This window comes from Portunus trituberculatus, chromosome 50 (genome assembly GCF_017591435.1).
Source record: "Portunus trituberculatus isolate SZX2019 chromosome 50, ASM1759143v1, whole genome shotgun sequence".
Taxonomy (NCBI): Eukaryota; Metazoa; Arthropoda; class Malacostraca; order Decapoda; family Portunidae; genus Portunus; species Portunus trituberculatus.
The window spans coordinates 22,510,460-22,537,066 of NC_059304.1; the positions used below are offsets into that span (position 1 = coordinate 22,510,460).

Consider the following 26,607-nt stretch of genomic DNA (forward strand, 5'->3'; position numbering starts at 1 on the left):
GTAATAGCATGGCAGGTGTGCTGCCAGCAGGACTAGCAGACTGTCACACCTTTGTTCCAACTCTCCCTTCCTTGTTCCCATTCATTTCCACAGACTACTAGGAAGAGAGGAGTGTAGGCAAATGAATGGGAACAAAGGAGGAAGGGCTGAAACTTGAGTACAGTGGTCCCACATAGACAAATTTGGAGGTCCAGCAGCCCACACGCTTGTCACATTAGTGATCCTACCATCACACTGCAATGTGACTTAGCATACACTGACTATATTCACTGAACAACTGTCTCTTTCAATCATGTCACTTCAGGTCAACAAAATATCCAAATGTACGGCATAAGTATATATTGCATTTTTTATGAAAAAATATACAGCAATATTGATTTCCACATACACACACTGCTAACTAACACACTCATTCACACACACCTCTGGCGAACCTCATAGGATAAAAAACATTGCTGAATTGGCAGACAGACCAGTCAACTTACATCTGCCAAGCCAATATTATTTGGACTTTATCTTCTTTCTGGTCTTGGTCTTTGCCTTGTTTGTGGGCATGGAGTCAAGGCCACTGTCAAACTCAGACATGCTGGCTGTCTTGGGCAGGTTTCCACACCTCTGGTTCATCACCTGGATTTTCCTGAGGAAGTGGACACAAGTGAGTTAGGAAACCATTGAAATCATATGATTTCTTTTGATTAGCTTCTATGTGTTTCTAGCAATGATAAATCACAAGTTGAAAATAATTCACCAATACACCAAGCTGACATCCCATGCAAAGAGGTAGTGGAGACAATACACAGACACAGACAGACAGACAGACACACACACACACACACACACACACACACACACACACAGTAATAATGCACAATTACATAAAGACATCAATTTAATTTGTACCTCCTCTTCTCCTTTCTCTCCCTTTTTTCCTTCATCTCCCTCTTGGCCCTGAAGGCAGCGCCGGCTCCCAGTGCTGCTGGAGAATCCCGCAGGCCCATGCTCTTGGCATAGTGGCCAAGGTGCAGTGCCTTGAAGTTGAACATCTCCCGCACCTCCTTTGGGTACGAGGCATACGACCGGACAAATGACACATATGCTGAGGAAAAAGAATGTCAGTGACAGGGTCATCAAACTTTTATTTTCCACTGAGTTCAAAAGATTTTTCTGGATCACGAGGACTTTAAATTAGTGTCATATCATTTCCTTTTAAATTACAGGTTTTGTTCTTTTGACGCAACATAAGCTTCACTATTAGTACTTAAAAGAAATCATTTTGAAGATCAGTGCATTGTAAATCAATTATTTTTTCCCATTACAACTGTATCTTTTAATCATTTGACTTCACTTGACCTGCAAGGAATAGTCTTATGATAATTAAATCTGTGTGCACATCATACACCATACACCAGGCTGACACAGGTTGTGCTGCTACTGAAAACAAACAGCCATCATGGAGTAACACCATAATCTGCCTTTTTTACTGATGCCTTTCCACCACTAGTGTACAAGAGTCACTTGGCTCAGGGCTCATGACAGCTCACCTTTCCTGGCCAGGTCACGGAAGTCACTGTCTGAGAGAAGCAGCTTTTCCACCTGCAGCTGCATGCTGGTGGCAGCTTCCTCCACGGTGTTGGCCACAGGCTGCACAAGGGAGGAGAAGAGAAACAGTTAGTGAGCTCAGGTGCATTATCATCTAAAAAGTATTTACTAAAAAGGCAATGGAAACATGGCTATGTAATACAATGCCTTTTATGTTTAATTCATAATATCAAAGGAAAATTTAAGTCCTCCAGAAATGCATATTTTTTACTTATCTATCTCCTCATCACTCATCAACTACCCAAGGCACTACAGCCTGTGTCAGGCGTGGCACTGTTGGTGGTGATGGTGACAGGCTGACACACTTACCTTTTTGCTGTCAGGGTCTGGAGGCAGCACCAGGGTCCTCAGCACACCATGCATGTTGATCTCCTTCAGTCTGGAAGCAAAAGATGACATCCATGACTGACAGACACATGAGTGTAAACAAACAATAAAATAATGAAAGAATGAAATAAAAAAAGACCATGGAAGATAGTAAATAACTAAATCATTTCTTTCATGGAGGGACAAGAAAATGCCCAAGAGAGTGACAAATGTATTCCTTGAACACACACACAAAAGCAAAGAAACCTGTAACAGTGTAAACACAACAGTAAAGGCCACTAAAGAGAGACGAGCTAAGAAAATACATCATGGGGAGGCAAATGTGAGACATGGCCCATGGCTGCAGGGTGTGTTAAGGTTGGCATACCAATCAAATAAAAGCTTACCACTGAATCAAAAGACCATAACCACATTCTCAATGACTCACGTAATCTTGTGGCTTTCCAACATCTGAATGTAGGGAGCCTCGGCTGGAGCCAGGAAGACGAGGGCCGAGCCACGGGCATTGACTCGGGCAGTACGGCCAACGCGGTGCACGTAGTCTGCCGCAGTGCACGCTGCATTGAACTGCACAATCCACCTCACCCTGGGCATGTCCAGGCCCCTCGATGCAACATCCTACCATGAAAAGGAGGCCTGTTAATTAATCCAACTTATGAGCAACATAGGAAGCCAGGATAACATTTATGATGCTTGCCTATTAGTACATTACAATCCATCAACATTCACTCTACAAACATGGATATTTACTTGCTTTTACATCAGCAACTGGTCTTTTCCTTACCACCAATACTCACTGTGCACATCAGAACTCCAGCTGCAGCATTCTTGAAGGACTTGAACACAGCAGAGCGATCCTGAAAGAAGCAAAGGCTAACACAAGGATGGGGCAAGATGTATCCAGTGTTACAGATTCAATTTACAGGATATTTCCTGCAGCCTTTAAGATGCATCAAGAGATCATTTTTACTCCTTAGAGAGAGAGAGAGAGAGAGAGAGAGAGAGAGAGAGAGAGAGAGAGAGAGAGTGTACAATAGTGCTTCCAGACCTGCTGAGTCATACTGCCATGAAGTTTTTGGAAGAGGATGGCATCTGGTTTTTCTCTTGACTTTTCTTGCCCTAGCTCTTCCTCCTCTTCCTCTTCCTCTTCCACATCCTCCTCATCGTGGCTCCCCTCTCCATCATCCTGTTGTCCGGCCAAAACCTTCTCTGCTCGCCGCAGAAGTGAAGTTTTATTCTTAACTTCCTGTCCATATCTGAAGAGAACAAGTAAATTCACATGAGTTCTTGATGAATGCATTTCCCAAGATGGCATACAAGCAAGTAATTATTGTGAGTGACATAAACTGTTACACCATTGCCAACCACATGCAAGTTCTGTGACGGGAAATGTCGTGAAAAGTGAGTTTGTATTTCTACTCAGTGACTGGACATTTTCTTCCTTGAGTGAGAGGTCAATGTTACACTCACCTAGACAGGAGGTTGGAGAACAAGGCTGTGTGATAGTCCACCATGTCTTGTGTTGCAAAGAAGATGATCATTTTCCTCTCATCACCAAACTGTGGAGAGACAAGCTGCCCTGTATATGCCTCTGTTAACCAGGATGACTCCATGATGTACTTCACAGATTTTTCATGAAATAATTACTGTATTACTGCTGCTGTATCAGAAACTAATCTACCTGTGTGAACATAATGTAATCATAGTCCTAGGATAGAATACATTCTACACACTTTTCTGATCCTAAGGCTAATAAACTTTTTCTAAACTTGGCATATTTTAAAGCTGTTTGGAATACAGATGCACCTTTCTATTTATTAATGAAATACTCATAATAGCAAAATACCTTTTACACCCCTCTGTTTACCTTACACTTGGAGAGGATGAAAGCTGCCAGGGTGACCAACCTCAGTTTTGCAGGCACCAGCAGGTAATGGTGGGACAGGTTGGCTGGGGTGGCCAGAGCTTCAGAGGTAAGCTGGTTCTCAGTGTTGTCCTCACAACTCACATCCACCACCTTGGGCTCCACAAGACTCATGCCTGGGGAAGAAAGCTGTGTAGCAAACACTGCACACGTCTTTTCCTCATGTATCTGACTTAATAGTTTACAAAACATGAATTGCTGTTGCATTTGGTGTTGATGTTGCTACTACAGTGATGCCTCATGATAACAGACACTTCAGGGGTGAGGGGTTGCCCATTACCAAGAACTATTCGTTACTGAGGGAGGTTTGTCTGCGAGACCCTTCAACATCCCCTTTCCCTCTTTTTTGGTAGTTTATTATTTTATAATAATGCAAAAAAAATTTTTTTTGATAATTTAATGCATCTTATGTTTAAATAAAAGAGTTCATTATTGTTTAAGAAGTGTTCAGTAACAAAAATTTGTCATACCAAGAATAGATGAATTAAAGAGATAGCTTCCCGTTTATTGTAATGGCTGATTCCCAAGTGGTCCAATGGCACTTTTAACAAGCATTCAATGACTGCCTGAAGGACATTGCTGAGGTGAGAAAGGGGGAAAGGATGATAATTTATTGTCAGAGTAAGAGTAAACTACCTCCACACTATTGCCACCTCTCCATAGATCACAGCCTTGCTGCTCTACCTCCTTGCCCTCTGTCTCTCTCTTTTTCTCTCCCACTCTGTCTCTCTCTTTTTCTCTCCCTCTGTTTTCTATATAAATTAGTGTGTTTCCGAAATTACTTCCAAAATTCCTTCTAACTTTTGTTCCACATCACCAGTGAGAGAGAGAGAGAGAGAGAGAGAGAGAGAGAGAGAGAGAGAGAGAGAGAGAGAGAGAGAGAGAGAGAGATCAAGCAGCTGTGTCACATCACTTTTGCCACTGCGCTAATGAAAACTTCACTCATTATATCATCTACCAGAAGAAAACCTAGTCCACTTCAAACTAAATTACCCTCAGTTAAAAGAAGAAAGAAATGAAACTGTAGACCTCCAAGACCTCCAAAGACCAGTAAATAAAGACAAAAATCAAGTGATTGGAGCATTTTAGATTTACAAGTCAGTCATTTGCATATTTGTCAGCCATGGTGCTCGCTCTCGCTCGCTCTCTCTCTCTCAGTCTGAAAGTTTCATTATCCTTACTTGCTGAACAACATTCAAACAGAAATGTATATCTAGAAATTCACACCAGCAGGCCCCCCCTCTCTCTCTCTCTCTCTCTCAGTGTGGTAGTGTCATTATCCTCGCTTGCTCAAAAACATTCAAGCAGAAATGCATAAATAGCAATCACTTCGACAGGCAGCAGTTCCAACCCGCCCACTGTGCGTGTCAATCCAGGGATCCCCATAGGCAAGCAGCCACCCCTCTCCATCTAATTACAAGTTTTGTGAAGTGTAGATGAACAAAATGAGTTACAATGGTACCTAGCATGCCTTTTCGGCTTGTTTATCATGTTATGTGTATTCATCCACACGGCCACTCGGGAACTATGGATTTGTGGAGGAAAAAAAAATAAATAAAAACGCCATGACGGTCCCCCAAAAATTGGTTAGTTTCTGACCAGTATGTTATTGAGTGAAATCAGTTACTGTGAGGTCCATTATCATCAGGCACCACTGTATTACTATTACTACTGGCCAGTGTGGCACTCACCTGCCAATTTCTCCACACCAGCAGACAGAGTAGCAGACAGCATGATAGTTTGTCTGGAGGAGCTTGGCCCAGGCTGCTGCTCACAAAGGGTCTCAATGATGCTGCAACACAAAGGAAGGTATTGGTTAATATCATCCTTCCAATTATTATTGAGTTACTTTGTATTTTTCCAACAGCACAGCCATTGTTTCCATGTAAATGCTTAGGGAAGCAAATATTGTTTGTCTGAGAAAGTAAGTTCCCAAAAGTTTTGTAAAAGTTCATATTAGCTACAACAAACATCTACTAGCACTACCATAATATATTTCTTACATTGTAAACAAGAAATAGTATAGTCACTGTAGAAGTGAATCACACAAGATGGGAAGCAGTGAGGGTGGAGGCTGAAAGGGCACCAGGAGTGCAGGGAGTCAGTGGAGGTTTGTGATTAAGCTCTACCTTTGCCTATTATCAAGGGACTGAAAACCATGTGATATCCATGCTAACCAATACTTCATGTTAAGAGTTATCACTGAGAAAGGACAAGCAAGTGCAAGTAAGTATGGCACACCTGGTGATGCTGCGCTCATATCCCATGTCCAGGAGTCGGTCAGCTTCGTCAATTACCAAGAACCTGATGGAGGCAAGGCTGAGGCTTTTGGTGCTGTGCAGGTGGTCAATGAGGCGGCCTGGTGTGCCCACCAGGATGTTGATGCCCCGGCGAAGACGAGCCTTCTCTGCTTTCTTCTTCTCTCCGCCAATGAGGTATCCGGGCACCACCCACACACATGACTGGCATAAGCAAGTAAGTAAGGAACAGACATTCTAAGTTTTATGCTTTGGGATAATGATTAAGCATAGGAATAGATATTTACAAATTTCTCTTAATTACAGTACTGGTGATCTCGAGACTGAAGCAGAGTCATTAGAAGACAAGACATAGAAATCTCTCTTCCTCTGGAGACAGACTGAGGGAAGCACATTTAACACAAGTAAAGCAAGGCATGAAGGATTTCCTGAATAAACAAAGTCTGAGTAAACATGGAGTTCAAGAAGGAAATCCAATCAATCAGATCATTGGAGAGCAGTACCTTGTGCAGCCTCTCAAACCACTGGTAGCTCTGCAGGGCCAGCTCCCTTGTGGGTACCACCACCAGCGCCAACACCCCATCGCTGCGCTGCACCCGCGGCACTTGCTGGACCAGGAGCAAGGAAGAAGACATAGTGAGGCTTTCATCAGGGCCATGACCACAGAGTTTTATTTTGGTAATAGCAACACTGGTAACACTAAGGTTGGTAAAATGACTTCACTGGCAGGCACTCACCATCATGAGAGAGTGGAGGATAGGGAGGGCATAGGTGAGGGTCTTGCCAGAGCCAGTCTGTGATTTGACCAGTGTGTCCTTGCCACCCAGGATGGATGGGATGGCTTGCTGCTGCACTGATGTCATGGAGGAAAATCCCAATTTCTCCAAATTTGACACCTGCAAAAGATGAAATATTCAAGAAATAATAACTTGTGTTTTACAGTCATAATCAACATTTGTAATATGTCAGTTTGCCAATTGGCAAAAAAAAATTTCTGATTTATTCTTCAAAAGATACATCCAATCTTTTCATATTTAACAGCTATATATTCAGTCTACCACAATTGAAATGGATAGAATTTCATGTTTATCTTTTAATAAATTTGAAGTGTGTGTGTTATGGCCTACTCTAACCTCAAAAATAAGATTCGATAAAAAAATTACTAATAAAATATTTTAATTCATGAATCACAATGAAAGGAGGGAGAACAGGACTCCTCTAGGGTCCTCATCCCACAATGGTACCAGTCCCAGCACTACTTACAATCTGTGGGGCAAGATCCAGTGAAGAAAAGGACTCCTCCGAGAAGACCTTTTCTGAGAGCTTGGTCACATCTGATTTGGGAATGAATGGGATAGCTGGATTGCCAGAGAAGAGGGAAGTGACAATCTCCTTCTTTTCTTCATTTGGGGCATCTCCCACATCCTCAGTTGCAGGCTTGGGAGGTTGATCTGTTTCCTTCCCGGCATTGGCAGGGGTGACCGTGGCCTGTTTGGCCTCGGGGACATGTGCTGTCTTGGGACACTTCTTGGGCAGGGAAACATCCTCTGCCTCCCTCTTCTGGTGATTCTGGAAATAATTCTGAAAACACACCAAATAATTTTTTGCAATAAGTATATTAAGAAATGAGAGAGAGAGAGAGAGAGAGAGAGAGAGAGAGAGAGAGAGAGAGAGAGAGAGAGAGAGAGATTTCTATTGCAGCTAAATTTTTAAACACAAATAAAAGCTATGCCATCATTACCCTCATATCAAACATGGCCTGGCTATCATAACCCTGAAAACAAGATGCTGCTGTGTTTGAGGGCAGTCTGTGGCAGTGGTAGTTATTAACACGTGGAGAGAGAGCTGAGGATGAACACCTTGTCATCTGTCATCTTGATGACGGGAATATTTTTGTTTAGTAATAGTGTTGCCTTAGTAAGAGCCACATTCGTTCCCTAACATCTGGGGAAGTGTTACCTGCCTGCCTCCTCCCAAGCCGCGTGACAGGTTCAACACCAGTCCTCCTGCTGCTGCCTGCCCGCCCACACCACCCACACCACTCATCGCTCCTCTGTGGTACTGGCGGTGTCCCTGTGTCCCCGTATCCCTGCACGGTGTCACTCCTACCGTCCCAGGGCGATACGCGGTGTGAAAACCTGGCTTCTACTATCCTTGCGGTGCCTCAGACTGGTTCGCAACTTCACACGTGCTGGCGGCGCGTTAACTCAGGCTTGTGTTGTGGATAATACCAATTAAAGACTATTTATATATATATATATATATATATATATATATATATATATATATATATATATATATATATATATATATATATATATATATATATATATATATATATATATATATATATATATATATATATATATATATATATATATATATATATATATATATATATATATATATATATATATATATATATATATATATATATATATATATATATATATATATATATATATATATATATATATATATATATATATATATATATATATATATATATATACATATAGTCTTTGATAATACCTTTCCATTATGTCTATGGGTGGGATGGGTGGGTGTAAGTGGGTGTGGGTGAATCAGTATAAAAAAAAAAGGAAGGCTGCTGTACAATGACGTAATGAGTAGTGAAAGAACCATAAAGAATCAAACTGGGTCGTGATAAAAAGAAAGTTTGAAGAACACTGCCTCAGGCATAGTTATATATTTACATCAAAAGTTTCTCTTTCTTGGAAAACAAACAAAATCTTAATTATTGACTTTAAGTTTGGAAGGAAAGTTTGAATCTCTCTCTCTCTCTCTCTCTCTCTCTCTCTCTCTCTCGTAGTAGTAGTAGTAGTAGTAGTAGTAGTAGTAATAGTAGTAATAGTAGTAGTAGTAGTAGTAGTAGTAGTAGTAGTAGTAGTAGTAGTAGCTGTTGTTGTTGTTGTTGGTGGTGGTGGTGGTGGTGGTGGTACGTGGTGGTGTTATTGTACGTGTTAGTAGTAGTAATGGGTTAAATGATAGTAGTAGTAGTAGTAGTGGTAGTAGTAGTCACATATCAGAGGAATATGATACACAACTCACCAACCTTTGTGTGGGCGGGGAGCGTGGCATCGTTGCAAATTCATTATTGTCGTGAACGGTCACGCGTTATTTTGCAATTTTCACCCCAATCACAGACAACAAACTCAAAATCAGTTTGGTGCATTTTGTAATTTTTTTTTATACAATCCACTCATATACTGGAATTTAAATCAACCAACATAGTTGTTCCGTTGCACATCTTCTAAATATCCACCAAGCCGACTTTTTTTTCCTTTTTACTGACTTGATGTTCATGAATAAAAATATACGCGCCCGCAGCCAACTGCACATTTGCACTCATGGCTATGGTCAAGAAGAAACTAAATGACACTGTTGCACCACGGAACGATGATACAACATGCGTGGACACGCAACAAGTGGGTACAATACCCTGTTACAGCGTATCGTGCCACTGGGGGATACGCAACAATGAAACGATACATGGAAATGCAACAAGTGTGTACGCGTCTTAACCCGGCCACCTGTTACAGTAGCTTAATTATGCCAATGAAAGAAATAATTGAAACGGAGGAAGAATTAAAACATAATTAATAGAAGAACTGTTATTCAAAGGAGACCGAAATAATCGAAGAAACAAAGAAAGCGTTAAATGAAATGTGGAAAAAGAGAGAATGACAAAGAAAAATTCTAGAAAACTGAAAACTGATCACTGAAAAACAGTACAATAAAGATCAAATCAGGCAAGCACCGTTACAAAGGCAAGGCTTCCAGGCCGACACCTGACCTGACCTGACAGTAGTACAGTAGTAGTAACATAACATATAACATAACATAAATAATAGGATAACAAAGGGCCACCAGGACCCATCTATAACATAACATAAATAATAGGATAGTAGTAGTAGTAGTAGAAGTAGTAGTAGTAGTAGTAGTAGTAGTAGTAGTAGTAGTAGTAGTAGTAGTAGTAGTAGTAGTAGTAGTAGTAGTAGTAGTAGTAGTAGTAGTAGTAGTAATTAAAGTATCAGCATCAGCATCAGCAGTAGTATAATATCAGCAGCAGCAGCAGCAACATCAGCAACAGCAGTAGCAGCAGCAGCAGCAGCAGAGCAGCAGCAGCAGCAGCAGCAACAACAACAACAACAACAACAACAACAACAACAACAACAACAACAACAACAACAACAACAACAACAACAACAACAACAACAACAACAACAACAACAACAGTAGCAGCAGCAGCAGCAGGAAAAAGAAGGGAAAAAAAAACTCATCACAAAACAACTCTGCGGTGAAACCAAGCCACGTTTCATTTACTCTACGGGCAAACTATCCACATTTTTTTTTTCTCCCTCCTCTCTCATGGTTTCTCTCTTTGACCTTGTCACATACTCAGTTACTTACATTCTCCCCCATCCTCATCCACACTGTACCTACAACTATAACTCCTTCTCTCCCTCTCTCCCTCTCTCTCCATGCACCTGATGGAATGTATAGTTGGTTCTGTACAAGTTATGTGGTGAAACCATTTTGCAGTGACCTGAAATTGTTTGAAACGTAAATCAGAATGAGAGAGAGAGAGAGAGAGAGAGAGAGAGAGAGAGAGAGAGAGAGAGAGAGAGAGAGAGAGAGAGAGAGAGAGAGAGAGAGAGAGAGAGAGAGAGAGAGAGAGAGAGAGAGAGAGAGAGAGAGAGAGACATTTATTGTTGCCATTTCAGAGGTATAAAGGTACAACAAAATAAATGGGAGTTGTGAAGGAAACATATACTGTATAGTGCATGCATTTAAACTTGGTCGTGATTAAAAGATAAATCAATCGAAAACACTAAATTTGCTGATCATACGGCATAAGCTCAGTCAGACTCGTTAATTAAGTTCCGCCCACCCCAGCCTAAAAAAGAAGGCAGAACCCAGGCACTGCATCAACCCTAGAATTAAGAAAATAAAGACATTTTGATAGGAAGAAAACTTTTTGTGGAAGAAATAGAGAACATCAAGAACACACTGGATAAGTCCTAACAAATAAGGCAAAAGAGCAAAATGTATGATAAAAGGGAGTGGCGATGCAAAGAATAGTTTAGACTTTTAGAATACTCCCGTGCCCCGATAACCTGCTGAAGCGCCGTTGCCAAAGATTAAACTCCGCCAGGATCCTTCTTTCAAATCTACATCTACGTACATCTCGCAAATCGCTTGTAAAATAGGAAGACTCAGAGAAGAAGGAAGAGTAAGATGAATCAGGATCAGTAGAAGGAAGAAGACCCGATAGGAAGATAATAGCAGTGAGTAGGAGCTGTGTGAGAGGTACGTCCGTCTTATTATTGACTGACTCGCCTTTGACTGGACTCTGGGCTGTGGACTGCTACACTGGCTTTCTTATTTGGTCAGGACTACACTGCTAGACTAATTTAAGTACTTTCTTGGACTGGACTTGACTGGTAGAGTGATTTACTTGTTTGGACTGAATTTACCTTAATGTTGATTGGTCTCTGTAATGCCGACTTTTGCAATGAACTGTAAAGTCTATCATATCGAGTCTTCTGATGGCGTGATCACTATACTGGGAGTGCACTCCATCAGTCATTTGCTAGTGTGATGGCAGACCACTTACCCTCGAGTGTTGTTTGGCAGCGTGTGTGCGGGCTTGGCAAACTTGAGGGAGTGGCCTCTCAGGTTGTCCAATGTTAAAACAAGTGAATGTCATGATATCCTTGCATCATCTCCAACACCTGAGTCACATCCACTTTGTTCTGCCTGTTCTGCAGTGTCTGAAATAACACATACGTTTCTTTCTGAGAGCGAGGTTAGAATAGTTCTTTTCGTTAGTTTCATTGTAAATCTCTTGACTGTATAGATCATGATTAGGGGAAAAATGATGTTCTGTTAACAAGATAAATTATTAGTCTGGAGGTTAGAGAGACAGGATAATTTCCTTGAAACTTCTTGTTGTGTATTATGTGTTTGACTGGTGACACTTCAAAGTTACTCCATCTGCACAGTTCCTAACAACTGGCAGTTGGCGGACAGTGCATCAGTGATGGCAGCAGACATGGAGGCCAACCTCCACCAGTGGGCCAATAACCTCTCCAGCCGCCACAAGCTCTTCTCCCACGACCAGCCACTGGCACCACACCATTTCTCCATGTAAGACTGTTGAGAGGGTTATGCATTCTTGTTATCCATTTTGTAACATCATGCTGATGCTGACAAACTCTCTCTCTCTCTCTCTCTCTCTCTCTCTCTCTCTCTCTCTCTCTCTCTCTCTCTCTCTCTCTCTCTCTCTCTCTCTCTCTCTCTCTCTCTCTCTCTCTCTCTGTGAAATAAGGCAAATAGCATAGCAGAAATATATTTTTTTTCACCCTTAATGTAAGAAGTGCTCTTGTCATAGACCAGCAAAGGCAGTAAAAAAGATTAATTAAGAAAAGTCCACTAAAGGTGCCATTCCCTAAAGAAGTGCTAAATGCAAAGAGAAGTCCAAGTTAACTGGAGAATTGTCTTGAAAACAACCAATCACTTGTATATTTATATTATAATTATTGTATATTTATATTATGATTATTTTAAACACATGAATTTTATATCTTCTCGTGAGACACTAACCTCTTGATCTTTCCACAGACTGCTGCAGGAGAAGAACCTAAAGCCATGTTTCTCCTTCTTGGCACGGCACGTTGTCCCGCCTGACCAGGGGAGACTGATCAAGCTGAACCTTAAACATGCCAGGATCAGGAAGGTAAGGCTGGCCATGGGGACGTGCCTTACAGTGATCACCAGAGACTCTTACCCTTGTCATTGCATTCCTTGTTAAGATTTTTTTTTTTCCATAACAAGGTCTTCATACAACCTTATTCCCACTGTGTATTAGGGTCAGCCACTTGAGTAAACTTTTCCATTTGTGTCTATTCATTGTGTCCTCTTGAAGTCCAAGTTTATTCATGTCACACTTCAGCATGTCTTTCCATCTAATAATCTGTCTATTTTTTCCATAGCAAGGTGATATGAACTAAATCTTCAGAATCAGTTATAAGTAGAGAGAAAGAAATAATAGGTTCCAGCATGATAAAGTTAGATAAGAAAAAGATAGGAAGAAATTAACCCATGAATTAAATGGACAGTGAATGGGATAGATAAAGAAATCAGGATGTTACTGCTGAGTCATTAGGGAGCTTGGAAAGAAGATAAGGCAGATTTCTAGATGGTGGATGGTAGATGGTGGAAATAGGTAAATGTATTTAGAGAGGAACTCCCACTTGTAGGCTTGGTGGCATTTTGCAGCATCCCTTATTTTTCATGTTCTTTGTTTCTCTTTTAAAATACTACTCCCTGGATGGTGTGTGTGTGTGTGTGTGTGTGTGTGTGTGTGTGTGTGTGTGTGTGTGTGTATTCACCTAGTTGTATTCACCTAGTTGTAATTTTACAGGGCCTGGTTATCATACTTGTGTGGCCCCGTCTCCATATCTACACACATCCAACTTTCCTTTAAAACTATGCACACTCCTCGCTGACGCCACCTCCACACATCTCTGTGGGAAACTATATTTCTTCACATCCTTCAAGCATATTCCCTTCCCTTGGCTATCTTTTTACTATGTGATCTCGTAGTTCGATTTAAATTTTCTTCTCTCAACATCATTTGCTCATTATCCACTTCATCCAAACCGTTCAACAGTTTATAAACCTGTATTAAATCTCCTCTTTCTCTTCTTTGTTCCAAGGTAAGCAAATTCATTTCTTTTAATCTCTCCTCATAGGTCATTTCTGCCAATTCCGGAACCATTTTTGTTGCCATTCTCTGCAATCTCTCCAACTTCCTTATATGCTTCTTTTTATAAGGGGACCAAACCACTCCAGCATATTCCAATCTTGGTCTAATTACCGTACTAATTAATTTCTTCATCATATCTTTATCCATATAATGAAAGGCTAATCCAATATTTCTAATCAAATTATATGTTTCTCCAAACATCTTGTCAATATGAGCCTCAAACTGCCCATGGTCTTGTATTATCACTCCCAAATCCTTTTCCTTTTCCACCTTTTTCAACACTACTTCTTCACCCATCTTATATGACCCTCTTGGCCGTCTTCCACTCTTCCCCATCTCCATCACATGACTTTTGCTCAGATTAAATTCCATCTCCCACCTCTTGCTCCACTCCCAAATCCTATCCAGATCTGCCTGTAAAATTTCACAATCTTCTTCACTCTTCACACACCTACACAACTTCGCATCATCCGCAAACAAATTAATATAACTGTTTACTCCTCTGGCATATCATTAATATAGACAAGGAAAAGTATTGGTGCCAGCACTGAACCTTGTGGGACTCCACTCTCCACCACCAACCAGTCCGACTTTGCATCCCTTATTACCGTTCTCATCTCCTCCATCTCAAGTAGTTTTCCATCCACTTTAACACTTTTCCTTCAGTCCTCCATAAATCTCTAATTTCCATAGCAGTCTCATGTGAGGTACCTTGTCAAAAGCTTTTTTAAATCCAAATATACACAGTCCATCCATCCTCTCTCTCTTGTATTTTGTCAACCACTCTTGAATAAAAGCTCAGTAGATTTGTTACACATGACCTCCCTTTCCTAAAGCCAAATTGATGATCCGATAATAACTTATGATCCTCCAGGAACCGTATCCAATATTTCTTTATCACCCTCTCACAAATCTTACCGACCACACTTGTTAAAGACACAGGTCTATAGTTAAGAGGCTCTTCCTTACTGCCTCCCTTATAAATGGGCACCACTTCAGCTCTTTTCCACTCTACTGGTACTTCCCTGTTTCTAATGAGCACCTTATAATATCATATAATGGATCAATCAATTCTTCTCTACATTCCTTCAATAATTTTCCTGAAACTTCATCTGGTCCCATCGCTTTATCATCTTTAAGTTCCTCCAACATTTTATATAACTCCTTTTAGGTATCTTAATGTCATCCATGTGCACATTTCCTTCTACATTCTGAGGCTTTACAAACATTGTTTCTTTAGTAAATACTTGTTGAAACCTATTATTTAGCAATTCGCTATATTCTTAGGGTCATCTACTATCCCTTGCTCTCCTTTTAATCTTTCAATGGACTCTCTCTTTTAAGTTTACCATTTATGAACCTGTAAAACAATTTTGGATGTTCCTTACTCTTGTCTACAATATCTTTTCAAATTTTCTTTCTTCCTCCTCCTTACCCTCACATACTCATTTCTCGCCACTCTATAATTCTCCTTATTTAGTATATTCCTGCTCTTTTTCCATCTTTTCCAAGCCACATCTCTCTTTTCTTTAGCCTTAACACAAGTTGCATTAAACCAATCCTTTCTTCCTTCCTCTCTCGGTTTATACTTTGGTACAAATTTCATAACTCCTTCTTTATAATATTTCATAAAAATCTCATATTTTTTTGCACTTCTCTGATTTGTAACATCTCCCAATCTAATGTTCTGAAATAATTTTTCAAACTTTCTGTGTCCATCTTTCTATAATTCAATCTACCACTCCTGTATGTCTCATCTTTCCTTCGCTGTGTTGTTGCCATCTGCATTTCCATAACCACATGATCACTCTTCCCAATGGACATTTATATTGTATATCCCACATAGGTACACTTCTCTTGTTAACACCAAATCCAGTCTAGCCGGTTCATCATCTCCTCTATATCTAGTATTTTCTTTCACCCTCTGTTCCATCATATTTTCCATCATTAGATTAAGAATCTCTCTCCCATGCTTCCTCTCCAACACCACTTACTAGATTTTCCCAATCCACCTCCTTACAATTAAAATCTCCTACTAGTATCACCTTTCTTTTTCCAGTTAATACACTTTCCAAACTCTGTAAAGTATCCTTGATCATATTGTCGTATTCCTTAATGTCCAAGAATTTGTTTTAGGAGGTACATAGGTCACCATGATTATTAATTCTTTTCCATCACTTTTTAACCTTATGCTTATCACTTCTGCGTTGTTCTTCCCATACCAAACCTTATCCACATTTATCTCCTTCTTCGTCATAATCATAACTCCTCCTCCACCTTTACTCTCTATCCTTTCTCCATATATTATATTTATTATCCAAATTTACCTTTGTTTTTCATGTAATTTTGTCTCAGTCAAACACACTATATCAGGCTTCTCCACCATCATATAGTCTTGCAATTCCAATCTACTTGACAGTATCCCATCTATATTAGTATACATTACGGTCCACCCACTGCTCCTCTAGGGTTCCTCCGCATTCCTTCTTTCCACATACCACTTTCTGACTCTCTCTCCTATAACTCTCCAAAAAAACTTTTCTTTTTCCTCTTCAGACCGTTCATCATTTTCCTTCTCGCCTCTTCCAACAATTCCTTATATCTTTCTCTCTTCCTCATTTCTATTTTTCTCACACACCTCTTTACAACCTTCTACCTCTCTTAATTTTGATGTTCTATATAAAATGTCCTCCGCAGATTGTTGTAACTTCAGTACTACTTTAATCGGTCTCTTTACTCCCTCCTTATACGGACCCAGTCTATGGATCTCTTCCACTTCTTCTTGTAGGTCTTTTTTTTCATCATCATTTAGATTTTTAAACAGATCTCTTACCGTTTTTAATTCTTCTTTAATTCTCTTAGGCTTGTATGTTATATTTTGTTCTTTCATCCCAAATATTAACACACTTCTTCTTTTCTACTATTTCTCTTATCAATGTTTCCTTGTTCTTCATAACATTAACCAGTTCCTTAGACCTTTCTTTTTTGTCTTCATTCAACTGATCTTTAATTATTTCTTGTAATCCAACCATCTCTGCTTCCCTTGACTCAGTCCATTGTGTTTTCTTCAGTTTAAACCTTTCACTTTGCTCACTGATCATTTCCTTAAAGTCATCTTTCTCCTTTACGACTTTCTCCATTTTCTCCTCCACCCGCCTCTTATATTTTTCAACCTCCACTCTCAAGTGTGCATTCTCATCCACCAATCTTTTTCATTTTCCTCCAGTCTCTTGACTCTTTCCTTCAAAGCCTTGCAGAATTCTCTATCCTGCTACTCCTCACTCTTCTGAACTTTTAATTCCTTCACCAACTCCTCAAATTTTTTTTCTAGCATTACCAATCTACCTTGCATTGTTGCTCCTGTTGAAGATGGACTTATATTTTGAATGGTTACTTTGGGTTTTGCTCCTTGGGCCTCATCGGCATATTTTGAATTTGGTAACTTATTTCTTACGGGTCTATCCATTTTTCTTTCACTCTTCCCGGGAGCGTGTGGGTGTGTGGTGGTGTGGCGCTGGCGGTCAGGCCTGGTAGCTACGTGTGTGTGGTGGGATGCGTTGGCGGCTGTTTATGGCTGGCCTTTGTGTGGTTTCTGCGCTGTCGTTTTGAGTGCGGAGGTTCCAACACCTCCAATCACTCTTATGTATACGCCACCAGGCTACGTTCACTCTGTACACTCGTTCACTCGCTCTGGTTGCCCTTTTGTACTAGTGACGGTTCTCACTCCAAGCACATTGTTTAGCGTGTGGAATGTTAGGTAGACGGTACTCTGAGCAAGGAGGCACGTCCGCTCTGCACGGAGCGCGGAGTGATAAGCCTTTCATGTTCCCCAGAGCCTGAAGGAGGAAGCTGAGGAGCCGTCATCCCTCCATGATTACCTGAGACTCAAGACTGCCATATTGGATGCCAGGACAGCCATTGCTGCTGAGACAAAGGAGATATCACGGCTTGGTGAAGAGATTTCTTGGTAGTCAGCCATGGAAATAAGAATTGTGAAAGGCAGCAAGAATTAGTGAAGTAGTAGTGAATGCCTTTTCTCCTAATAAGAGGGCAGCATTTACAATTACTAGATTCAAATAAAGCAATACCATCTGACACACTCTGCATCCACAGGCCAGAAGAAGGAAGAGCTGCGACAAAGTGAAGTGGAGGCGTGGAGGAAGATGGGTCTGGTTAGGGCAGCACAGCAGGACAAGGAGCAGCTGACTCACCACTATGGACAGTGGAGTGCCCAGCTGACAGAACTGCAGGAAGACCAGCAGCGGGAAGAGAGAAAAGTTGCCAAAGCAAATCTGGCTATCAAGGTGTGTGTTTCACTGTTTCACTGTCTGATCTGCTGCAGTCTCTGACGAGACAGCCAGACATTACCCTACGGAACGAGCTCAGAGCTCATTATTTCTAATCTTCAGATAGGCCTGAGACCAGGCACACACCACACACCGGGACAACAAGGTCACAACTCCTCAATTTACATCCCGTACCTATTCACTGCTAGGTGAACAGGGGCTACACGTGAAAGGAGACACACCCAAATATCTCCACCCGGCCGGGGAATCGAACCCCGGTCCTCTGGCTTGTGAAGCCAGCACTCTAACCACTGAGCTACCGGGCGTGTGTGTGTGTGTGTGTTTAGGTTAAGTGATATACATATATACATATACCAAGGCTGTCTCTCCCAATAAAAGAGGCACACAGCTTTCAAATTCACATTGATTCACATCACTTCCTTAGCTTTTGGTCCATTTTGGCCCTCACTGTACGGGCATCAGTAACACAGCTTGAACAGTTTGGTGAGATGAGAGGGAATGAGGTGATTTAGTCATGTACAAAATAGAGGTGAGGAGTACACAACGTATTCACTAAACTCTATTTCCATTGTACTGTACTTGCATGTCAAATCTTCCTTTTCTCTGCAGGACAGGGTGCACAATGACTTAATGCAGCTAGAGAGGGTTCATCAGGCCCTCCTCAGCAGCAGCAGCAGCAGTAGCAGCCGTCCCTACGCTGCATACTCCCTCCATCAGATGAAGGTACTTGTGGAGTGAGGCTCAGGTTGCATTTGTGTATTTCCAGAAGCCATTACTTTAATCAGTTCGTTTGTTATTTTAAGCAATTATTATTTTGAATAGTTTAGTAAATTAACTGGGAAAGCCTCAGAAGCCATCCTACATCATATGAGAACATAATCTTAAATCTATTCATAATGGTGATAATGACTTTGTAACTGTCTTAACATTAGTAGATGAATGATGATGAGAATATAACATGAGAAAACAATAAAAGAACAGTTGATCTATATATGGCAGTTCCTGACCACTTAAAACTTATCATCTGCCATGACCATCCATATATTCACCCAGCTTCCTCTTGAAACTAATGTCTGGCCACTTACTATGCTCTCACTGAGCATGTTTTGCTTATTAACACTCCAAACTGTAGCGAATGTAATGATTCCCTTCATAGGAAGGCGTGTGGGAGAGAATAGGTGAGAGTGTTGATGAGTTGAGCCCCAGGGGACTGGTGGAGGCAGTGGTGGGGGAGACCCGGGACGGCCAGCATGCCCTGCGCACCTTCCTGCAAGGGGTGGACCTCACCAGGGATGCACATGAACTCAGGTGTGTTGGCATATTGTGGAACTTTATGGATTTTTGTTTTTTTCTTATTTTTTATTTTTTATGCAAGAGGAGAAACTGGGCAAGGGGAAAAAAATAAATAGATAAATAAATAAATAAATAAATAGATAAATAAAACTAAATAAGTACATAAAAAAAGGCCACTTGATTGCTAGTTTTCTTAAAGATCAATAGAGTTAGCCAAAAGTCTGGGACAAATGAATGATGTCAACTCCTCTAACGAATATGAATGTGTGTGTGTGTGTGTGTGTGTGTGTGTGTGTGTGTGTGTGATTCACTGTTTGATCTGCTGCAGTCTCTGACGAGACAGCCAGACGTTACCCTACGGAACGAGCTCAGAGCTCATTATTTCCGATCTTCGGATAAGCTTGAGACCAGGCACACACCACACACCGGGACAACAAGGTCACAACTCCTCGATTTACATCCCGTACCTACTCACTGCTAGGTGAACAGGGCTACGTGAAAGGAGACACACCCAAATATCTCCACCCGGCCAATCGAACCCGGTCCTCTGGCTTGTGAAGCCAGCGCTCTAACCACTGAGCTACCGGGCCGTGTGTGTGTGTGTGTGTGTGTGTGTGTGTGTGTGTGTGTGTGTGTGTGTGTGTGTGTGTGTGTGTGTGTGTGTGTGTGTGTGTGTGTGTGTGTGTGTGTGTGTGTGGTGTCTGGGCCAGCCTCTGGGAGTGCCTGCCTTACATTATAGATATATAGATGAAACTTTCAGACTGGTAATGATGGTGATGTATGTATGAGGGTGGGCTTTTTGTAGAACATCCTGTGTGGGATTGTCTGCCTGATATATAGATAAATAGATAAAGGTGATTGTTTGACTGATAATTGTATTAGGTAATTTATTACTTTATCTGAGAAACCCTAGATGGTGTTCTGGAATACATACAAAACTGGGAATGAAAAGCTAGAACCAGTTCTTTAACTATTTTGTTTTCTGTAGTGCCTTTTGATGTTATGCTCTCAACTTGCTCCAGAAAAAATCCATTATCACTGAAAGGCTAAATGAATCAGTCAGCTTTCCTTATTAACACTTGTGGTGAATTGTGAGAGTTTTAGACACAAAAATAAGCAATAAAGTATCATCCTGGCTTTATTGTGATGCCGTGTGTGTATTGTTCCAACACATTTAAATAATTGATTCCATCCTTGCAACCACTCAGGGTGAAGTGTGAGAATGACGGCACCTTCATAGATGAGATGAACCCCAGCGGAGTGATGGAGTCTGTGCAGGAGTTGCTGAGACAGATGAGTGCTGCCCATGTGAAGCTTTACTTACAGGCACACCAAGAGAACCGGGCAGCACTGTCCCTCACGCGTGCCCTCAACACCCTCACCAACAACATCACCACAGTGGCCAAGGTGACTTACTAACCCCACCTTTTGTGTTTACTACTGGAAGACAATACAAAAATATAGATTGACTGTGTTTAAGTAAGTTGATATATGTTAAGGTTATGGTAGAGTCAGAGGAAGCACATGAAATGAAATGAAACCCATATAAGACATGAGGATTGTGATTTGTGACTGTATTAGCAACACAACACTAAACATGGTGGTAGTGTCGAGTGTCCAAAACAGGATGTATTCAAAAGAGGAACATTTGTTTTGCTTCATATCAGACATTGAGCATCAGATCAAAAGGATATCAACACAGACATCATTAGAAGAATAGGTAACATCAAAGATCCACTAAAGAAATTAAGTGTTTCATTGTGGTAGGGAATTTAGAGCAGTATTTCTGTAGTGTTTTCTCCCTCGGAGATGTAGAGGGTAAGATGCATGTAAATACCTTCTCTGAGACACCTACCATTAAGGGGAATGTTGGTCGGATAGAGACATATTCATGATAAGTTAGTGTAATAAATTATAGAAGATGGTGTGTCCACAGAGAAACCATGAAGATGAGGAGGTGGTGGCTGCTGTGGTCACTCTAATAAAGACCAGGTATGCCCTTGCGGGAGAGCATGCTGCTCTGACAGCTGCCCAGACACTCACATCTACCCTGCAGGACCAGGCAGACACAGCTGCTCGCATCCACATGGCCGTGAAAGAGAAGCATGCAAGGATCAGAAACTTTGAGAAAGAAATTGTAGGTAGCATCATGAGCATCCTCTCCCCTCAGCCTCCATATCTCAGTACTTATTCTTTTATAAGCTAGAAATGTTGCATGTGATTTGATGCAATGGCTAACTCTTTGATACCTTATATAGTGCAAGATCATCATTACTGGACTCAGGGCTTTTACTTTTTAATTACATTCCACTCAGTCATTCACTTATCATTTTTCAGCAAGAGAAGGTGGAGAACATACAGTCATTGGCAGAGAGTGTGCGGGGTGGGCGAGAGACGGTGAGGCAGCTCCTGGCAAGCCTTCGCTCCAACATTAAGGAGGTACTGTCCTTCACCACTACTCCAACACCTTCCTCCACCAACCTGGCTCAGGAGTGTGAGAGGCTGGAAGCCATTCCTCTGGCTTACCTCCTCACCACACAGATGGAAATGTAAGCCTCTCTCAATTTGTGTCATGGGAAGTCCTTGGAAGGGATGAGTCATTGGAAATACAGATTGGTTAAGAGTCTTACTTTTTTATAGTTTTCTTTGAATTATTGAGAGTGAAAAGAAACATAGCATGTTGATATGAATCAGTATGAATTAATGTTTTGGAATATTGTTAATGTTATTCGATAGATTTTTCTAAGATGCTCTTATGCTTTGCATTCCAGAAGCATTATGTTATTAGAGTGCTGTTTAGATCCTGGAATGGTGTTCCATTTCATCTTTCACTGACTGGCTTATATTCTGAAATGCCCCATTATCTCTCAGTGACTATTTATATATATATATATATATATATATATATATATATATATATATATATATATATATATATATATATATATATATATATATATATATATATATATATATATATATATATATATATATATATATATATATATATATATATATATATATATATATATATATATATATATATATATATATATATATATATATATATATATATATATATATATATATATATATATATATATATATATATATATATATATATATATATATATATATATATATATATATATACATACACAGTAAACCCTCGGTATAACAAACCTCTATATAACGAATTTCGGATATAACGAACGCATTATTCTGGCCGAACAAGCCTCTTACATAGCGAACTTTGTTCGGTAAATAGCGAGCTCGGTTCGGCGCGTGAGGAGGGATTTCATAATGAATATAATAAATCCAGTAATTACAATTTATTTTTGTGGATGTGTGGAAATGTAAAAAAAAACTAATTACAGTTTATTCTTGTGGATGTGTGGAAATGTAAACAAAACTCTCCTGGGCGGACGTATGACTGAACGACTTATCACATATAGCGAACTTAGGTCGTTATAAAAGATGGATTACCGACCCTCGGATACAACAAACTTTCGGATATAACGTCAGGCCTTTCCCCACAATTGGTTCGTTATAGCGAAGGTTTACTGTATATATATATATATATATATATATATATATATATATATATATATATATATATATATATATATATATATATATATATATATATATATTTTCTTGTAGGCAGACGAGGTTGAAAGCTATAGAGCATTCTCCTTTGTTTAACTTTTGTGTACGGTTTCTATGTGATTGTTTATATATATATATATATATATATATATATATATATATATATATATATATATATATATATATATATATATATATATATATATATTTCATCTTTGCTGACTGGCTTATATTCTGAAATGCCCAATTATTTCACAGTGACTATTTATATATATATATATATAGTGACTATTTATATATATATATATATATATATATATATATATATATATATATATATATATATATATATATATATATATATATATATATATATATATATATATATATATATATATATATATATATATATATATATATATATATATATATATATATATAATTAGGCTGGTTTTTCATGGATGTTTCCTTCATTGTTGAGCCAGATTCCTTCTCTAGAGTCTGTTATAAGCAAAGATATTTGAGAATCTAATCCCTAATGACATTGTTGAACAGGTCAGGCGAGCGCAAACAAAAAGTCTCCATGTCCACAACACCGCTGGTCTGGCACAACACTGAGGCTGCAAATGCTGGCTGGAAGGCAGTCAGTCAGTTGTGTGATGGAACGCGGTGCTGGGACAGTGTATACGAGGTAGCCTGCAAGTATCTGCACCTCACCACCACATACTACTGCCAAGTGGAGCGCCTCATAAGTCTCCAGGAATCCTTGTGCACTGCCAGGAAACAGTCTGAAGCCATTTCCAGCCAGGGAACAAAAGGTTAGAGAGGTTCATGGTCTTAAACACTTTGTATTCATTAGGGGAATTTTTGAAATCCACAGAATTGTTTAGTTATGTTCTTACAATGGTGTTATTGATGGTACAGAACCCTATTCACTATCATAAGAGTCATGAAGGCATCTTTGAGGGGCTCATTGACTTTCACTTAAGACTGGTTAAAGTAGTAATGATGAGATGCTGAAATGTTTGAGAAAGTGAACCTTTGTCTCAAAAAGATATGAGAAGTACAACAATGAAGTGGATGAACAGATACATGTATACACATGTAATTAAAGCTAAGTGGAGTGAGTATCTAGAAAGTGAAAACATTCTGAGTGAAAGGCAGTTTGGTTTCAGAAAAGGAAGATTGTGCATATCCAATTTATTATGTTTTTATTCAAGAGTGACTGACATACTACAACATAGAGAGAGGGATGGGTGGATACTATTTACCTGGACTTGAGAAAGGCCTTTGATTAAGTGCCACACAATAGACTGATGTGGAAACTAAAGACAATTGGAGGAGTAAGTGATAAACTAGCAAAATGGATGAAAAATTACTTAGTGGGAAGAGAAATGCGAACAGTGGTGAAGGGAAGGAAGTCCTAGTGGAAGAAGGTAACCAGTGGAGTTCCACAAGGGTCAGTGCTTGGTCCCATCATGTTTTTGATTTATGTTAATGATATGCCAGTAGGAATTGACAGTTACATGAATATGTTCGTGGACGATATCAAAATTATGAGGAGAGTAAAGAATGTGGAAGATTGTAACAAGCTACAGGAAGATCTTGATAAAATATATGAGTGGAGTAAAGAGTGGCAGATGGAATTCAATATAAACAAGAGCCATGTTATGAAAATGGGAAGAAGTAGATACAGACCAAACAGGGATTACAGGCTGGGTGATGAGAAAATTGAAGAGACCAATGAGGAGAAAGACTTAGGAGTAACCGTGCAAAACACTCTGTCACCGGAGAAACACATTAACAAGATATTTTTGAAAACATATAACATGCTTCAAAATATTGGCCTTGCATTCCACTAACTAGATGAAGGAATGATGAAGAAGATATTATGCACCTTAATAAGACCCCAGTTAGAATATGCAGCTTGCGTCTGGTCACCGCATATGAAGAAAAATGTGAACATAACATAACATAACATAACATAAATAATAGGATAACAAAGGGCCACCAGGGCCCATCTAGGTTATCCTGTTTCAGTCGCACAGCGACCTCGTCATCAGTACTTAAAGATACACTTACAAGTACACAATACATTATATACTAATTCTAAATATTTGGCCCATTAACAGGGCTAAGTCCTACAGCGAAATCCTCTACAATCTGTGATCCCCATACATGGGGATCATGTCTTGTTTAACTATAGTAAATTTCTTATAAAAACTATCATGCAGCACTATACATAATTATAAATCTAAGAAATTTAAGTGCTTATCTAATCTGTTTTTAAACATTGTCAAACTAGTGCTATTTACAACCCTCTCTGGCAATGCATTCCAGAAGTCAACCACCCTATGACTAAAGAAATATTTTCTTATATCTAACCTGCAGCCTTGCTTTCTAATTTTCCTGCCATGATTTCTAGTCCTATTTCCCTCCTCTAAGGTAAAGAAAGATCTCACATCTATGTAGTTTGTATCTGAGAACATTTTAAATAACTATCATATCCCCTCTTATACATCTCTCAAATGAAAACATGTTTAATTCCTTTAATCTATCTCTATACTCCAGGCGCTTTAATGCTGGTATCATCCTAGTTGCTCTTCTCTGAACTGCTTCTAACATGTTGATATCCTGCCTATAATGGGGTGACCAGGCCTGTATGCAATACTCTAAATGGGGCCTAACATAGGAATTATATAAGCTACGCACCACTTCCTTACTTTTATAACTAACATTTCTATTTATAAAACCCAGGATCCTATTTGCCCTATTTCTTGCTTCTAAACATTGCTTTGAAAATTTCATAGTCCTGTCTATCACTACTCCTAAATCCTTTCCTTCCTCTACTGCCTCTAGCCAACATCCCTCCATCTCATAGCTAAAGTTTGTGTTGTCTTTACCTAAATGCATAACCTGACACTTTTTAGAATTAAACTCCATCTGCCACCTGTCTGCCCATGCTATCAGCCTGTCCAGGTCTCGTTGTATTCTGTAATTGTCCTTTTCACCCTGTACTGCACATGCTATCTTAGTATCATCTGCAAACTTTGATACTTTGCTACTAATTCCTATATCTAAATCGTTAATGTACACCAAGAAAAGAAGAGGTCCTAGCACTGATCCTTGGGGTACCCCATTAACCACTTCCTTCCACTCAGACATTGCCCCATTTAATACTACTCTCTGTTTCCTATCAGAAAGCCATTCACTAATCCAATCAACTAACCTACCCCTATCCCATGTAGTCTCAATTTGTACACTAGCCTCCTATGCGGTACCTTATCAAACGCCTTGCTAAAATCTAGATATATAACATCTATGCTATTTCCATCATCTAACTCCTTGGTAATATATTCTAAGATATCGAGCAAATTTGTAAGACAGGACCTCCCTGATCTAAAGCCATGTTGGGTATCTCTAATTAATCTATTCTCATTTAAATGCTCCCAAATACTACCCTTAATGATTTTCTCTAGTATCTTACATACTATA

General features: G+C 39.7%; 2 protein-coding genes across 5 annotated transcripts in view; one reads left to right on the forward strand and one right to left on the reverse strand.

Moving 5' to 3' along the window:
- Nucleotides 1-322: 322 nt before the first annotated feature.
- Nucleotides 323-8,321, reverse strand: LOC123499638 (probable ATP-dependent RNA helicase DDX31). Its single transcript, XM_045247966.1, has 15 exons — nt 8,068-8,321; nt 7,372-7,689; nt 6,846-7,004; nt 6,612-6,716; nt 6,092-6,312; nt 5,542-5,642; nt 3,794-3,966; nt 3,397-3,485; nt 2,975-3,182; nt 2,724-2,783; nt 2,354-2,544; nt 1,909-1,978; nt 1,542-1,641; nt 901-1,096; nt 323-637 (listed from the first exon to the last, which is right to left on the reverse strand). The coding sequence occupies exons 1-15, from the start codon at nt 8,152-8,154 to the stop codon at nt 502-504; spliced, it is 2,214 nt and encodes a 737-aa protein (XP_045103901.1). The 5' UTR covers nt 8,155-8,321; the 3' UTR covers nt 323-501.
- A 2,912-nt stretch (nt 8,322-11,233) lies between these two features.
- LOC123499723 overlaps nt 11,234-26,607 on the forward strand; it is a 31,779-nt gene continuing 16,405 nt past the window's right edge. The window contains exons 1-11 of one of the 4 annotated variants that reach the window (XM_045248140.1): nt 11,234-11,442; nt 12,138-12,282; nt 12,757-12,871; nt 17,737-17,854; nt 18,017-18,207; nt 18,820-18,933; nt 19,367-19,518; nt 20,712-20,910; nt 21,440-21,640; nt 21,841-22,052; nt 23,668-23,930. In XM_045248140.1, coding sequence (XP_045104075.1) covers nt 12,176-12,282; nt 12,757-12,871; nt 17,737-17,854; nt 18,017-18,207; nt 18,820-18,933; nt 19,367-19,518; nt 20,712-20,910; nt 21,440-21,640; nt 21,841-22,052; nt 23,668-23,930 — 1,672 coding nt within the window. In that variant the 5' untranslated portion in view covers nt 11,234-11,442; nt 12,138-12,175. Of the gene's footprint in view, nt 11,443-11,496; nt 11,522-11,611; nt 11,942-12,137; nt 12,283-12,756; nt 12,872-17,736; nt 17,855-18,016; nt 18,208-18,819; nt 18,934-19,366; nt 19,519-20,711; nt 20,911-21,439; nt 21,641-21,840; nt 22,053-23,667; nt 23,931-26,607 lie in introns of those variants that run through there. The other 3 variants (XM_045248141.1, XM_045248144.1, XM_045248143.1) reach the window with 3 other exon arrangements.

Bases quoted from the DNA above. Each gene is read 5' to 3' on its own strand.
- LOC123499638 (XM_045247966.1), bottom strand. From the start codon at position 8,154: ATGAGTGGTGTGGGTGGTGTGGGCGGGCAGGCAGCAGCAGGAGGACTG. The intron at 7,005-7,371 runs GTAAGTAGTGCT...CATCTTTTGCAG, and splicing joins TGGATCTTGCCCCACAGATT to GTGTCAAATTTGGAGAAATT. The intron at 3,967-5,541 runs GTGAGTGCCACA...TTTCTTCCCCAG, and splicing joins TGGTGTGGAGAAATTGGCAG to GCATGAGTCTTGTGGAGCCC.